This window comes from Sinocyclocheilus anshuiensis, unplaced genomic scaffold (genome assembly GCF_001515605.1).
Source record: "Sinocyclocheilus anshuiensis isolate Anshui unplaced genomic scaffold, SAMN03320099.WGS_v1.1 scaffold639, whole genome shotgun sequence".
Lineage (NCBI taxonomy): Eukaryota > Metazoa > Chordata > Actinopteri > Cypriniformes > Cyprinidae > Sinocyclocheilus > Sinocyclocheilus anshuiensis.
The window spans coordinates 138,337-154,959 of NW_015552575.1; the positions used below are offsets into that span (position 1 = coordinate 138,337).

General features: G+C 38.4%; 1 protein-coding gene across 1 annotated transcript in view; it reads right to left on the bottom strand.

Annotated features, from left to right (window-relative positions):
• LOC107665182 (1-acyl-sn-glycerol-3-phosphate acyltransferase epsilon-like) overlaps positions 1–14,425 on the bottom strand; it is a 53,076-nt gene extending 38,651 nt beyond the window's left edge. The window contains exons 1-5 of the mRNA XM_016455964.1: positions 14,407–14,425; positions 13,652–13,875; positions 11,061–11,130; positions 10,743–10,858; positions 10,501–10,590 (exon numbers count right to left, since the gene is read on the bottom strand). Of these exons, the coding sequence (XP_016311450.1) occupies positions 10,501–10,590; positions 10,743–10,858; positions 11,061–11,130; positions 13,652–13,870 (495 nt within the window). The 5' untranslated portion in view covers positions 13,871–13,875; positions 14,407–14,425. The remainder of the gene's footprint in view (positions 1–10,500; positions 10,591–10,742; positions 10,859–11,060; positions 11,131–13,651; positions 13,876–14,406) is intronic.
• Between the last annotated feature and the right edge of the window lie 2,198 nt (positions 14,426–16,623).

Sequence of the window (16,623 nt, forward strand, 5' to 3'; positions counted from 1 at the left end):
AAGTAATTACACCATTCAGAAGCATTTAATCTGCGTTATATGTTCTGTAAAAAAATGTTCATATCGGTGACGTATTCGCAGATACCGATATATCTGTGACAGGCTCATATCGGCCGATAATATCGGCAAAATGATATATCGGTCAGGCTCTAATGCAGATAGCGGAGAATAAAATGGGTACGCAACTGGGGGGTGTGCTCTAAAGATTGAAACCTGCACACGCTATGAGAGGGACAGCGAATGTGAAATGCTTATATACCTGTGCCAACATCTCAAGGGGGTAGCATGTGTTTTTTTGTCATATACCAATCTTCAAACTCAATGGCACTTTATTTATGGTGCGAGGACCCTTTTGGACTTGCTCTGTTTCTTCTTCTCCAAAGTGAATCACATTTTTGAGTGCCTAAACATGCTCGAAAACTCACGAAACTTTGCTCACGCATCAGAACTGGTGAAAGTTTACATGTGATATGGGTTTCAGAATTGGGCGTGGCAAAATGGCTCGATAGCACCACCTCTAAAATTTCAACAAAGCACCCCTCCCGCTACGTTTTACGTACGTGTACGAAATTCAGTACAAGAATGTAATGTCCCAATACCTACAAAAAAGTCTCTTGGAGCGAAGTCTTAAACGCAACAGGAAGTCAGCGATTTTGAATTTCCTCTATGATTTTTGTGCAATTTTTGACATTTTCAGGCCCCGTACTTTAAAGAGCAGGTCATATGGTATTTTAAAGTGTCCTAATATTGTGTTGGAGTCCCCTACAACAGGTTTAAATGCATCTAAGGTCAGAAAACATTGTAATTTTCTCAGAATATACATTTAATATTAGAGTCATTTGCCAATGATTTCAAAACGATTCGTTCCAAGCAAGTTCGGAGCAAACCCCTCCCTTCCATAAGCCTACCCTGCTATGATTGGTCAGCTGGCCAAGCCTGTTGTGATTGGCACAGAGAGGAGTCCTTGAGCAAGTTAGCGAGCACTACCATTGACAAAGCACCTTTACATAAAACATTAATATAGTGCTCCAATCCATTCTTATAATGACATAAAATACAAAAACACTTATGCAAGCGGATCGTGCCCACAGCTAAAGTTTAGCTGCTAAACTGTGAACACTTAAAACAATAATGGTGGATACGTTAGCCAAGTGCTAACGTGGCTAACTGATGAAACAATACAGTTTGTAAACCAAAATATGTCTACTGTAATGTTTGAAGAACGACAGACAAAAGACACTCGGTCTTAACTTTTTATCAGAACGCAGAACAGCGCACCAGCCTAAGCAACTCGCTTGTCTCTCCCGCATTAACCCTATAACTGCCGGTGCAGCAAAATAAACAGCAATTTCACAATGATTATAAAGTCTGTGTGCTACACTACATTATTATTAAACTAAGTAATTAGAACAACGTCAGTCTACATCAATCAACACATTCTTAGGAAATAGTGGGTTCACAGCGAATTATCAGAACTACTTCAGTAAGACAGTAATATCGTGCTTTACCTGGAAACCTAAAGCTGCACTAGGTATACAACTTGATATTTTGAGCACTCAATTGAAAATGTACACATAAGGGATCGTACTTACAGGTTGTGGTTCGGAGAGCTTGTTAGTACAAATTAAGAAGATTAGAAGCCAACGAAGATAAAAGCCAAGATTAGAGAAGCAGTCCTTGGTAAAATGACATGCACACACAACAAAATGTTCAAATTGTATTTCTGTGGTATCCTTGAACACAGCGTCTTCTCGACATGATGTAAACACACTAACTAGCAGAAGTGTTTGTGGACAGGTCAGACTCGTGGGCAGGTGGGGATTATGCAAATGTGTTACCCAGTGACGTATACCGATAACAGGCAAAAGATTCGAAAATGTGACGACTCGTTAAGCAATCGACTCTCTCTTTTGAGAGACAATATCTAAAAGCCAAGATTAGAGAAGCAGTCCTTGGTAAAATGACATGCACACACAACAAAATGTTCAAATTGTATTTCTGTGGTATCCTTGAACACAGCGTCTTCTCAACATGATGTAAACACACTAACTAGCAGAAGTGTTTGTGGGCAGGTCAGACTCTGTTCGTATTTCGTGGGCAGGCGGGGATTATGCAAATGTGTTACCCAGTGACGTATACCGGTAACAGGCAAAAGATTCAAAAATATGACGACTTAAGGCGATTCAGAATCGACTCTCTCTTTTGAGAGACAATCTTTATTTATCATGCACTTTTTTGATTAACAACTTTGCAGATTGTTTTCATTTAAGGATAGCTACGTTACAAACTGCAAAAGAGATTTTTCAAAAACCCATATGACCTGCTCTTTAAGAAACTCCTCCTACAGTTTTAATTGGACCATCTTCAAATTTGGTTAGTGTAATCATAAGGCCTTTGTAATGCTAAATTGCGAAGATCTTGAGTTTTCGCTGAAGGCCGTGTCCCTGGCAACCTAACAAAATTTGATGTTTTGCCATGAAACAGGAAGTTGTTGTAATTCAGGCAAACAATTAGGGGTGCTCCGATTGATCGGCTACCGATCACTATCGGCCGATAATCGCTTTGGGATGTTTGATCGGCGGCCTCTAAAAAGGTCGATCTCAAAAAACCAATCTCAAGCTGATGACGCGCCTGCCGCGAGAGGTTTGGCACGACATGCAGCAGCACCATCTCAGTTTCTGTCCAGCGCGGGTGAAATAATTATAATGCTGAAGGTGAGGTACTCACCTTCATTATTTCTTAATTAAATAACTTATAATGTAATTTGAAAACCTTGTGTGAGACGTAATTTCACAAATAGCGTGAGTGAATCACCGTGCGCACTCTCTCTCTCTCAAAATACGCGAATGGCTTCAAATCACCACACATCGCGTCGGTCTATAAGCGAGCTACACGCTGCACAGTTGACACAGGAATTGTCACTTGCACAATCGAGGCAGTCACATCGTCACTAAACTTTATAAATAGCATTACTTTTGAATTCTTGCCAGTGTTTAACCATTCAGCGCTCATGCACACTTGCAGCGCACACACATAATGCCAGGTTCACATTACTCCGTTTGCAGTGCGAATGTGGTGCATATTTTTTCCGCGCTCATGTTAACAGATTAATAAAGCGTGCACACTTCACACGGTTGCGGTCCGGCAGTGCGTTCAGGAGCGGTGCTTCTGCAGCAGAGCAGAGATCGTTTCCGCACCGAGTCTATTTTTGCTGCGCTGCAAGCACTGAATTAAAGTAACAGCGCATTTTTTGCATAAATCTAGAAGTAAATGCAAAAGTAAACAGCATTGAATAATGCGTTGCTTATATTTATTGTTTAAACGTCTGTGAAAGATTGTATTACTGGACTGTGTAAAACAAGAATTGCAATGCTGAAAAAGCATTTTCAGTTACAATGATAATGGATAAATGTGTTTGTGGTAAACAGTCACGGATCAGTAGCGGACTCTTGTGTGAAAGCACAGTCCCCGTGCTGCTTCCCCTCTCACAAGAGTCACCTAAGAGGGGAATTCCCCCCATTTTCAAAAATGAAATTCAGGCCCTGAATAAATGTCTAAACATCCTGATTGGAGTATCACTATAAATAGTTATAAATGATAAAAAGAAGGCTTTAAAAAGATCGGTATCTGTGATCGGTGTCGGCAAATACTGCTTTCTGTGATCGGCGATAGGCCTCAAAAATCTTGATCGGAGCACCCCTACAAACAATGTCCAACTTGCCCCAAACTTCACACATTTGATAGGAGTTCTGTCCTGAACACATGTCCATGCCCATAATCAGTTAGTCATAGCGCCACCTGCTGGCAACAGGAAGTAACATGTTTAACACTATTATGGACTCCTATCAACATATTTAAAAACTTCGGCAAGTGTTAAATAGGCTAGCAACATGCTAGAAACACTTAGCTAAGGGCTAAAGCAGGGGTGTCAAACTCAATTTCTGGAAGGCCGGCGCCCTGCAGAGTTTTGTTCCAACACACATTCCATGTAGTTTTCAAATAAGCCTTAAGGAATTGATTAGTTGGATCAGGTGTGTTTAATTTAAGTTGAATATAAACTCTGCAGGGCTCCGGCCCTCCAGTAATTGAGTTTGACACCCCTGGGCTAAAGCATGCTATTAATGAAATGAAACAAAGTTGTTGTAACTCAGGCATGCAGTGTCCAAATCAGCCACAAACTTAACATGCTAAAAACATGGTAAAGCTTTCTAGCAACACTTAGCTAATTTGCTAAAGCATGCTAACAATACAATGAAAACAGGTTGCTGTAACTCAGGCATGCAATGTCCAATCTGCCCCAAACTTAACATGTTTGATAAGAGTCCTGGCCTGAACACATCTACATGCCCATATTCTGTTATAGTTATAGCGACACCTACTGGCAACAGGAAGTGACATGTTTAACACTGTGATGCACTATTAGCAACATAGTAAATAGGGCTGCACGATAAATCGAAAATAAACCGCACGATTTGGTGGTTGGCTGCGATTTTTTATGCGCAGCTTGTCAGTGAAGTATGGTTGAATGCTGCTGCATTTAAATGCCAGAGTGCGCTCTCGCACAGAAACTCCAAATATGCCCCGCAGAAGTAGTACCATAACATGCGTAGTTCCAGGAAATGCCTATGGGCATCTTTCTATGACTGTACTTTAAGCCTTCTCTGGTATTTTCATGATAAGTATATTTATAACGATGAAGTTATAAGCGACTCAAACTCGTAGTGATTTCAGACGGAGCAGTACTTTCTACTGATCAAAGAGCCGTGTGCAACAAACTCCACACGTTTGATAAGAGTCTTGGCCTGAACACATCTAAAGGCCAATATTCAGTTACAATCATAGCGCCACCTGTAAAACAACACTTGTTTTACACTAACTTAAACATCTGCCTCAAACTTCAAATTTTTGGTAAGAGTCCTGGCCTGAAATCATCTACATGCCAATAATCAGTTATAATTTATAGCACCACCTGTTGGCAACAGGAAATGTCATGTTTTACTCCAAGTAAAACATGCAATGTCCAATCTGCCTTAAAGATGCACCAAGTGATTTTTTGCCAAACGATGTTGATATTTGTAAGAATCTCTCGCTATATATAGTTGATCTGCTAATATCAATCCTGTGCACTCACTGAGCGCTCTCTTCTCCAATCATTACTAGACACGCCCCTTACTGCTGACTGGCTGCGAGTGTGTTATGGGACTCGGTCCAACACTTTGGTCAAAAGCGTTTTTCAAAAATCGCTTAGTGCACTTTTAAATTTGTTATTTGATAAGAGCCCTGGCCTGAAGACATCTAAAGGTCAATATTCAGTTATCATAGCACTACCTGTTGGCAACAGGATATGTCATGTTTTACACTTATGGTGTGTTCACACCAGACGCGAAGCGAATATGCGCATGGCGTCACTCGCTCTAGATTACTTGTGGGGTGTTTTTCGCGTCACTCGCGCTGTTTTTATTCGCGCGAGTGAGGCGAAAAACATCCCGCGAGTAACCAACCATGGTGAGGATAAATACGATCGCTGCTTTGTACCTGTTGTGGAAGTCCCAAAAACGCCTGAAAGCCAAACGCACACGTGTCTGGGTTCACAGCACCATACAGAGGCGCACACAACTCGGTGAATTTCACCATCTTCTCCAGGAACTGCGCCTGGATGACAGCCATATAAGAATATGAAGTTGTATCAAATATTTCGGGGTGCCCGCAAACAGATAAATTACAATAATGCGCTCCTCCATTTTCTGATTCAACCAGACGTGCCAATAAGCTCTTCGCTGATTGAACGCGTCAGGCGAATTTTCCGCTGAGTTGAAATTTTTGAACTTCAAATCACGAAAGACGCGATTGATATGATATGATTGATTGATTAGATCTCTCGTTCGCGGCAAACGCGTCGCGCATTTCGCCTCTATTCGCGTCTTTGCATTGACTTTGTATGTAATCTACTCGCGCGAATAATTACACACAGTAACACCGTGTCCTAACTACACGTGACGCGACGCCCCCAACACTCGATAAAAAGCATCTTTTCGGTGTTAATCAGAGTTTTTGTCCTAACCAGACACGACACATGGAGTTTCTATTTTAGAAACCGTTTCTATTTATGCAACGTCGCGGCTGGAACAACAACATACAAAATATGACAATGGGTGCGTCTCAAATCAGCGCACTAGTTCAGTAGTAAGGGCACTGATCAGGGAGTCAGCCAAACTAGGGAGCATCGGTGCTCACTATGCTCCCTTACCAGAAATTACGTCACATCTCTGAAGCAGGAAACAAACCACACAAGCCCACTCGATAAATATAATGACACGCGATAGAAGATTTGAAAAGACAACTCTTTTTTTGTTGTTGTATATTCACGCATTGCTAGACAGGTAATGAACACATCTACTTAACATTTATAATTAAAATTCGGCTGAAATGTTGTAAGAACACGTAAAAGAACAATGTGTTTAAAAAGAATAACAAATAATATCAAAAAGAGTTATTTGTTGTCCTGCTTGTTGTTGATTAATACCTGCGGTAACGTTCTACAATGTTGTTCGTTGACATTGTACGTAGTCATGTCACCGGAAATTGAGTAATCACTGTCCCAATGTGCAGTGAGCCAGGGAACTTACCAGTGACCGAATTCGTGTACATGATATACTGATTCACGAGCGCGGGAGCTGATTGAGACGTACCCATTGATAATCTCAGGTACTGATTATATGCTTCATTCCAGGGGCGGTTTCTTCATTAGGGCGATTGGGTGACCCACCACTAAAGTGCGAAAGGGAGGTATTTTTTTTTTTATCTATCACAGCTGTCACTGTTCTAGACTGCTTATTCTGCCTCTGGATATACAGTCCAATCAGCATCAAGTCACGTTCTGTGGAGTACCGCCCCTTTTTGGGCGATTTCTCTCTGAGCAAGAATCGCCCAGACTGTTCTTATAGACTTCCATACAAAGATGTTCTTTTTCGGGTGTTTCACATGAGCTGTGCTGCAGAAGTGGAAATGGGTTCGACGTGTCTCTAGAGATTTCGAGCGAACACTGGACTGTGACTGGAGCATTGATGGAAGGAAGTGACGGTAGTACCGGAAGTGATCCGGAGATGGAGGAAGAATGTAGCGGTAGGAGTTCAGGAGCAAATGATTGGAGTAAAATTATTAATCGTAAAAGAAAGAAAAGTTGTAGACAAGAATCGGGAACTGAGTGAAAAAGACAGTATGCTGGTACGGACAAGCAAGGAGGATTTCAAGGTACTGATGAAGTTTGCAGATGATTTTGTGATCAATCCAGTAAAATTGACCAAAGCAATAAAGAAAGCAGTAGGAGACGTAGAGAGTGCCAAGACTTTGAGAAATGGGAGTATTCTAATTTTCTGTAAAAATGAAAAACAACAGAAAGAGGCACAGGGCATAAAATCAATGCTAGGTCAATCGGTGAGTTGCACAGTACCAAGTAAGAGAGTTTGGTTAAGGGGAGTAATCTATGGAATTCCAATTGATGTATCTTCCGAATCAATAAAGAGCAACATAAAGGGGGCTAAGGTGATTGAAGTGAAAAGACTGAAATGTGTACGTAATAAAGAGAAAGTAGATAGTCTTTCTGTAATGCTTCAGTTTGATGAAGAAAAAATGCCAGAGAGAGTATATATTGGATATGTCAGCTATGCGGTAAGAGCATATGTACCTAATACTACCGGTTGTTTTATTTATTTATGGAATGGGTTTTTTATTTTTTTGTTTGTTTTGCTTCGTTTTAGTTTTTTTTTTTTTTGGGTTCCTTTTTCCCTCTTTCCCGTTAATGCTTCACACTCCAGTCCAGTTGGTGGCGGTAGGCGGTCAGTCCAGTTGGTGGCGGTAATACACCATAAGTTGGCTTGTCAACCGCCATAAAATCGTACAAGAAGAAGATGTTCTTTTTCGAACTGCAGGCACTGCAATGCAATCTCTATGAGTTCCGGGAGGGCGAGCACTAACATGCTTTCGTCATCATAAGTAACCTTAACCCCTGCAGCGATTGGTGGGAACAAACTCTGTAAATAAGAAATATGAAGTCAGGACTAGTCTGTATGGGCTGCATAAAGGAAACCAGTGAAGTTTTGATGGATGATGATTGTAATGGCGGTAAAGACGATTACAGTGACATACAGGAGTCGTACATTATTAGACACGCCCGTTATTCTTAATGTGCAAACAAACAGACCGTGTATGTGCGCTCTCTTTTTGCACAAGCACATTTCAGTATGCTCGCATGTCTGGCAAGTGTTTTATAATTGACACTTGCTGAAGAAGCGTGTTTTTATAGGAGTTTGCTGCGGTCAGTGGTGTTTATATATGGGAATGAACACTCACTCTGACAGAGGAATTGTTCACTGGTGATGTCGAGCTGCCTTCAGATCACCATATTTGACAAATTCAGGATGTTATTTTTTACTTTTTAAATTTATGTTTTGCTCCGTTTAATAATTTGGAATGGATCGGTATATATTTATATACAGTCAGGTTAAGGTGACTGGTATAGTGGTCTGTCTGCGTCTCTGTGTGGTCGTGTTTGGTATTGCAGCTTGACTTGTAGTTATTTCTATACTCTATGTAATGTATAGAAAATGCTCTCTAATCAAATGTATTTTTTTTCTCAGTTTTTGCTGTAGCACTGTATAGATAAATTGCGAATTATGAAAATTAAAAAAAATGTTTTCATTTATCTTGAAAAAAGCTTGCAGAAAGTAGTTTTGTGGGAATCATCCTCAATCTCTACCTTGGTAAAACAATTATCTTTATTTAAAATGTTTCAAGTCTTACTACTTCTCTTTTTGTTATAATGGGAAAAATCATACCGTCTGGTGTGGACAGCCAAATTGCTTGGCGCTGGAATCTTGTCATGTCACGTCTGGTTAGGACATGGTGTAACTCAAACATACTATGTTCAATCTGCACCAAACTTCATATGTTTGATTAAAGTCCTGGCCTGAAGACATCTACATATCAATATTCAGTAATAGTCATAGCCCCACCAGCTGGCAGCAGGAAGTTTGGCACATATAAATGACTTTGAAATGTTCCTTCCATATTTACCACTTTAAATGCATATTGCCCACCGTTCGCTGTTTTCCTAAGGCCACCGAGTGGAGGTGGCTTCGGGTGCGAGTGCCCTTTCAACGCTGCTTGCAGCTTTAATTCTTAAAGTGAACTTTTGCCTGTATGGTGATTAGATTTACTGTTTGGATTGCTGCCTGGAGGATGCAAGCACAGAATGACAAGTCCAGTATGCGGTTTCAGCAAGTTCTCATGAATATCTCGCTAGCTATAGCATATTGCATTTTTCTGAAATATCTTGCAGCCCTAGTTGACACACATTCTGAACAATCAGAAGCCATTATTTGATTGACTGACTGATTATAATTTAGAGCCATGGCAGCTACCATGGCTATATTCATGGTGAGAACCAAGTGAAAAATAGAAAAAGTAAATAAACGATATAAAACAAATAAAAAAGTAACACTTTTTAAAAATGCATTAAAAAAAAAAAAAAAAAAAATCTAGAAGAGTCACCTGAAAAGTAAAGTGTCCTAGAGGAGTTCAAGACATTATAGTCCATCAAAATATGCTTCAGAGATAATGGATCCTGACATAAAGGAGTATCTTTACCCATTGAAGCTAGGGCTGGGCGATATGGCCAAAAAATATCACAATAAAATTTTTCATATCAGTCAATACCGATAATTATCACAATACATTTCAAATCTTTATTTCATTCAAGTTTAAAGGCAGATTTCTTCTCCTGAGTAAAAGTTGTAGAGACCAGACCGTTAATTGTGGTTTTAAACTACTCTTTAAATGGTCAAAACATGACAAATGCTTAACTTTTCCAGTAGCGTTTCCTTAAAAAAAAAAAAAATTTTAATAGAAAAATGAATTTCTTAGTTTCTGAATGATCTAATGAGTGATATTTTTTCAAATCATGAAACAAGTTTGTGTTGCCTGACTTTGATAACGAGTATCTTCAGCACAGTTTGCAGTGCAGGCAGCAATATTAATATCACGTTTTTTTGTCTCAGAAATGCACATTTGACAGTAGCTTGAGTTGACAGTAGTAGCTTGAGTTAGAATGCAGATGTAAATGTTCATTAATCAAAAACAGAAACATCTGTAAAAAAATTGTAACAACCAAATTTTTATATGGTGAAATTTAATTATTCTGACTGTGTGAACTTTGTGACAAGCGGATAAATGGTCCATGTGGTGCAGTTCAAATGAGCAGCGCTGTTTCCTTCTGCTTTTGGCGCATAAACATTATATCGAACTTTTATCAAAATGTTAGAGGAAAATTATATTGCAATAATTATCGTTATTTTATCGCCCAGCCCTAATTGAAGCCATTATATAAAACATTTAATATACAGAAGAGAGACATATGACTGCACATCACATGAATTCTATATACATGTGTCAAGCATTGCTTTCCGGATTTTCAGTCACTGAGTGCCATGGATATATACTCACAGGTGTACCCAGTATGGTCTGAGATGATAATTTCTTTTTCATGGCTTTCTCATCAAAGTTGGCACTTCTCTTCACATACACACCTCCATGCTGTGAATGACATCAATCATAGTCATAAACATACAACTGGTCCTATTAATGTAACACAAGCAGAATAAACTTGAGTAAATAGTTTATAAAACCCATTCAATAAACATGAACATGAATGAGATCTAAAGTTTCAAATTACATATGCACACTACCTGTGAGAAATACCATCCATACAAAGGAAGCCACTTCAGACCATCTTTCAGGACGTATCTTACGTGTCCAAGTGCATTTTGTCGGATGGCTAACATGTCAGCAATAATCCAATCAGCTACAATGGAGAACACAACCCTTACAAATGGTACAGTGATGGTGTCAGATACTATGATACCGAGATATACAGTGTGGTACCATAGTATTTACCTACATGGTAAAAAAAAAAAAGAAAAAAAAAGTTCTCTCATGGTCTGCATCACACATTTAGTAGCACACATTTTGGAGCATATATACATTTATAGAGCGTTGAGACCTACCTGTTGATTGATGGTTTGAAACGTAAACCACATTCTCCTTCTTCTTTGGTATGTTCCCATAAATGACAATCTGGACAGATATTTACATGAACATTTCAATACATTAGACAACAAGAACAATATGGTTAGAATGAACATGACTTAGAAGATAGTACTGTCTGACAAAAAGGCCTAGTTTCCAGTTTTATAGTAAATGGAAACAAATCTGTTTTGTTCAGTAAGCTTAATTGATATGGATTTTATGCACTTAAAGGTGCAGTAAGCGATATCTGACAAACACTGCTGATACATTAAATCAACATACAAACAAACACACCCCTACCCAAAACAAACACAGCCCTCCCTTCATTGCTTTGCCCCAAAAACACAAACATGCTAAGGAACACAAAAAAAAAAAAATTAATGATCAGAGGTCTCTATACAACATGGTAGGCCAAGTAACAAATCTATTACAAAGGTGACAAGATTAAAGGGATTGCAAAAAGCTGAACTGAAAGAAAAAGCAAAAATGACAAGAGAATACATGCAAGAAAGAGTTCGGTCAAAATGTTTGATGATACTGATGATCCATTTGTGCTTTTTGTACAATGTAAATCTAAAAACAACATTCAGGAATTTTTCTGCTATCAATATGTCAAAAGAAATCAGCTGCTTCTTGTTATACACAGTGGATAAAAAAGTATTCAGACCCTTATGTTATATTTATATGCTAAAATGCTTTTAAATTAATTTTGTTTCACATCAGTCTACACTCCATACTTCATAACAAAAACTAGAACATCACATTACATAAGTATTTTAATTCAAGCAGGGTTTCACATGTCATGCAATAAGGAAAGGTAGTTCAACACTGTTAGTTTACAACACTGTTCCACCTTGACAGAATTCAGGTCAGTGTTGCATATGATGGTTGTCCTTCTGAAAGGTTCTCTCATCTGCACTGTACACATGATCTCCCTATCTCAACCAATGAATGTGTAGAAACATCTAAAAGAGTTCACCTGATGCACCGGAGCTAAATTTCAAACATCATCGCAAAAAATCAATATGAAAAATCAATATGATATTTCAGTTTTTTTCTTTTTAATACATTTGTAAAGTTATCATAAATCTGTTCTTGTGCACATAAATATACACTCCCATTACCATGTGGAAAAAAGACTTAATTTTAAGCATAAGGTTGGGGAAAAATATAAAATGTTATTTATTTATTTATTTATATATATATATATATATATATATAAAAGCCCGACCGATATGGGTTTTTTGGGACCGATACCGATATTAGGGAGTAAAAAAAAAAGCCGATACCGATATATTGGCCGATATTCTTTGTGTATATTATAGTACAGTACCAGTCAAAAGTTTGGAGTAAAAAAAACATGCACAGACAAATCCAAATTAAACCCTGCGGCTCGTGACGACACATTGATGTCCTAAGACACGAAACGATCGGTTTGTGCGAGAAACCAAACAGTATTTATATCATTTTTTACCTCTAATACACCACTATGTCCAACTTCCTTGAGCGCGCGCATGGCATCCGATGCGTAAGGTGTGTACGCGCTCTGGCGTAATTTACGTTAATGGGTGAGTTGATATCCAGCCAAAGAGCAATCAACCATAACTTCAGGCGAGCTGGAGGACTGTTTCCTGATCCTGATAGAGTAGACTAAAATGCCGGCTGTTCTGACTCACTGACTGAAAGTACGTTTTTTTTTATATTTAAAGGATTTGCCACTGATGATTCAAGCGCGAGTTTTGAGCAGTGTAGAGTAGCGCTTGTTTGTCATTTCTCCGATCACAAATGCAGACATGGTTTTATGTTTATGTAGTGCGATGCAACGCGTAAAAAGACAGTGTAAGTCATTATAATCCGTAATTATGTCCCCACTGGATGCAACAAATGCCTCGTTTATAATGGGTTTTAATGTTTTTGTCTCGTCGCTCCGGCCGGACAGGGCATCACAGTCTGGTAAGGGGCATAACATTTCCGTCACACGCTTGAGGTATTCGTCCAATCACAACACACTAGATAGCTGGCCAATCAATCGATGCGTTTCAGAAAGGCGGGGCATAGAGGAGAAACAATAATGTACAGTATGTGGAAAATAATGTGTTTTTTGAACCTTAAACAGCATAAACACATTTCATTACACCAAATACACAAAATAATGTTCTTTTTAGCAACATATTATGACTCCTTTAACCACTGCAATAATGACACAGTCCAAACTCTTCAGTATTTGCTTATTTAAATCCAAATGGCACTTTTTTTGGGGTCATGCAGTGTGTGTGTGTGAGAGAGAGAGAGAGAGAGATGTTTAGTTTAAGATTAACTTCAAAATAGAAATGTTAATGGTTTCAAAACTAATGGCATTAGAACAAGAATTAGTTAATTGAACGTATGAAATAGTGGTACATTTTTAAGCACTATTTAATGACTTATATATGCCAATATATCCTAGACATGTAACAAGGGGGCCAGTATTGTTTTTAGTTGGATAAAACATTCAGAAGTTACATGTAGTTAGTGAAGAAAAAGCTGAAAAAAGGTAAACGCACTAAAGTAAAAAAAAGTCATACTTAACCTCCACTCCCGTGTAGTTCTCAAAGAAGAACAGGACCATACTCTGATACACTGAATACACACGGTCATCCACAGAGTGATAAAGTCTGGACGGCAGCACAGTGGACAGCAGACGCCAGACGCTCCAGGACAGTAAATAAGCAGGAGCGGTGCCCAGCATCACCGCTGCTGGAAGCCAGTACCGCAACGAGTAAGTGTGCACGACCAGAGACAGCAGCATTTTCACTGGAAAACCAAAATGACTCAAGAGAAACTGATCCCTACACAGCTGCAACTCAAATTAATCAGGGGAACCAGTGACCCTGCCCGACACGCATCGATCTTTTCGCCCAATTCAGACCGTTTCAATTTTTAATCGCACAATAATTGTGCAATAATTTCGGGAAAGGAGGGAAAAAAAGTTAATGCAAAACTTCACGCTGCTGGTCTTCCGGAAATTTCCTCCAGGTTTAAGCATGGCATCCCTGTTAATGCAGCGCACTTCCGTAACTGTAATTCTAGTCTAATAAGGCACAATTCATAAAACCTAAACATTAAACAGACATAAACTGTGCTGCTACACCTTGCGGAAACTACACTCTGAATTTTCCTTTGTAACGTTACTACTTTAAAAAATGACTAGAACTAGATGCAAATTACTTATTAAACCCTCCAGAGGACACCACACTGACAGAAAAGATAATGTAAGCACGGAGACTAATTTTACAACTTCCTCATTTATAACATAACAACATATAAACAAACGCGATGTCTTACAAATACAACTGGCCACACTGCTCGCTCTCAAAAGTCAGCCTCCATGTTTCAGTATTGTCATAAGCCACATGCTTGTATCGTGCTCGCTGATTGGCTGAAGAACGAGTTCCGGTGTTACGAAATTTTCGGCGAAAGGTCTTTAGCCTTGTCCAAATACCCACACTTGCGGTCTTTGCACTTGACCACTTGACTACTTATATGACGTATTTCCTGTATTTGGCCCAAGTGTTCAAGTGAGCATGAAGACCTCAAGTGTGTGTCGAACTTTTCATTACCTGATGGGACACACTTGTAGTGTTGTAAAAATGCAAGTGTTTACATAACTTTATTTAAATTTAAATTTTAAATACTTTGCATGTTAAAATCAACTTCTAAATGTCTGTTCAGTAGTCCCTATAACATGACAATTTTAATTTGTGGTGCTTCTAATTAAGTGATAAAAAGCAGTTGCAAATGTTGTACAAAATAAATACCACCACTACTCATCTTTGCACCAATAAAACGTAAAAACACTGTTTTTCTACCAAATGATATGTAATATCTAATTATTATATTAATATTTAACTTGCATTGGAAAGGTTTCCGTGACCTCTCGCGAGATCTCGGCAAAGAGTCTCACTATTTATTTCCAGAACATGATGCATGATGGGATACACTAAGCCTCGAATAGCGCTCCGGAGCGGTATTCGAGATAGTGTGGATTTAGTGTGCGTTAAGGCCACTGCGCTCTGGCGTTTTTAAGACCTGGGACAGTCTTGCGCACTTACTTCCCGTCGCGCGCACGCGCTCTCAAGTGGCCAAGACCGCAAGTGTGGGTATTTGGACAAGGGGTATGCCTACACGCAGACAGTGCCCTGTTTGAAGGTCTTTATGACTGATTTTCATTTGTATTTTGAGTCTCTCCAATGTATTGATAACAAAAAATGTAGAGATACAATTTTATTCGCTAAAAAGTTGAAGTTACTTGAAAATTGAACGGGTATATGCTGTCTTTTTTTTCTTTAAGTATTATTATTGATTTTGATTTTTTTTCTATTTTTTTTTCTATGTAATGTAAACCCATTCCTTTAAATGTGTTATCTTTTTGGATGTCTTGTTAAAGTTGTAACTGTTGCATGTTATGTCTTTAATGTCTAATAAAAATAAAAATAAAATAAAAAAACACGCAGACAGTGGCTGCGTCTGAAACAGCATACTATCTGAGTAGGTACATAATTTAAATAAGTACTTACTTAACTAAATTAAAAGAGTACGTATGCTATAACCGGAAAGCGTTAAGTATGAATGCGATCCGGACATCATCCGCCATGTTCATGTTATCATGTGACCTAAGACGTAATAACAACCGCAACAACTTAAAAGAAATGAGCGACAGGTTCAATTCATCCTTGAAATATAAATATCTTGATATCTTGATATTGATTAAACTTGCTCATTTTGTGGTGTTGTTGATGAAAAGACTGCCAATTTATTTTGTGATTGTAGTATAACCAATACATTTTGGGTTGATTTAAGTTCTTATATTTTAACCCTACTAATGTGACCCACAGTTTTATCCTTAAAGATGTTATTTTTTATTATATATATATATATATATTTTTTTTTTTTAAATTTTTTTTTAAGATGCTTTATGGTGAATTATTCAAAGATACTTAACCTTGTCATTGTGCTTTTTTTCTGTTTATAATCTCATGGTATGATGTGCACAAACCCATGATATTTGTTTTCTGTTCTTCTGTCATTGATAGCTCATTGTTAAAGATACAACCATGCATCTTTCCCTGACCTTGTATGTAATTATAAGTTCTGCAAAAAAAAAAAAGGAAAAAAAGGCGACAGGTGCACTAACACCTCAGCATCAGTAACTCGACAACCCTACCTAGTACGGTTTTCCTACCTAGTATGGCGTTTGCAATGTCTACACAAAGGAGACGTCGGGCAGCTGCTCGAAGATCTCGCCTTTGGAGAAGAACCCTACTAATGTGACCCACAGTTTTATCCTTAAAGATGTTATTTTTTATTACCCAGATAAACCCAAAATCGTCATCTCTTGAATGTGTTAATTTATTTTATGTGCAACATTTTTCATCCACAAGCAAAACTGCCTTAAATCTTGCCTTAAATTTTAAATTGCCTTAAAAGTGCCTTAAATCATTTCTTGTTGAATTTACTCTAGTTTCATACCCCCCAGGCTTATATATATATATATATAATATA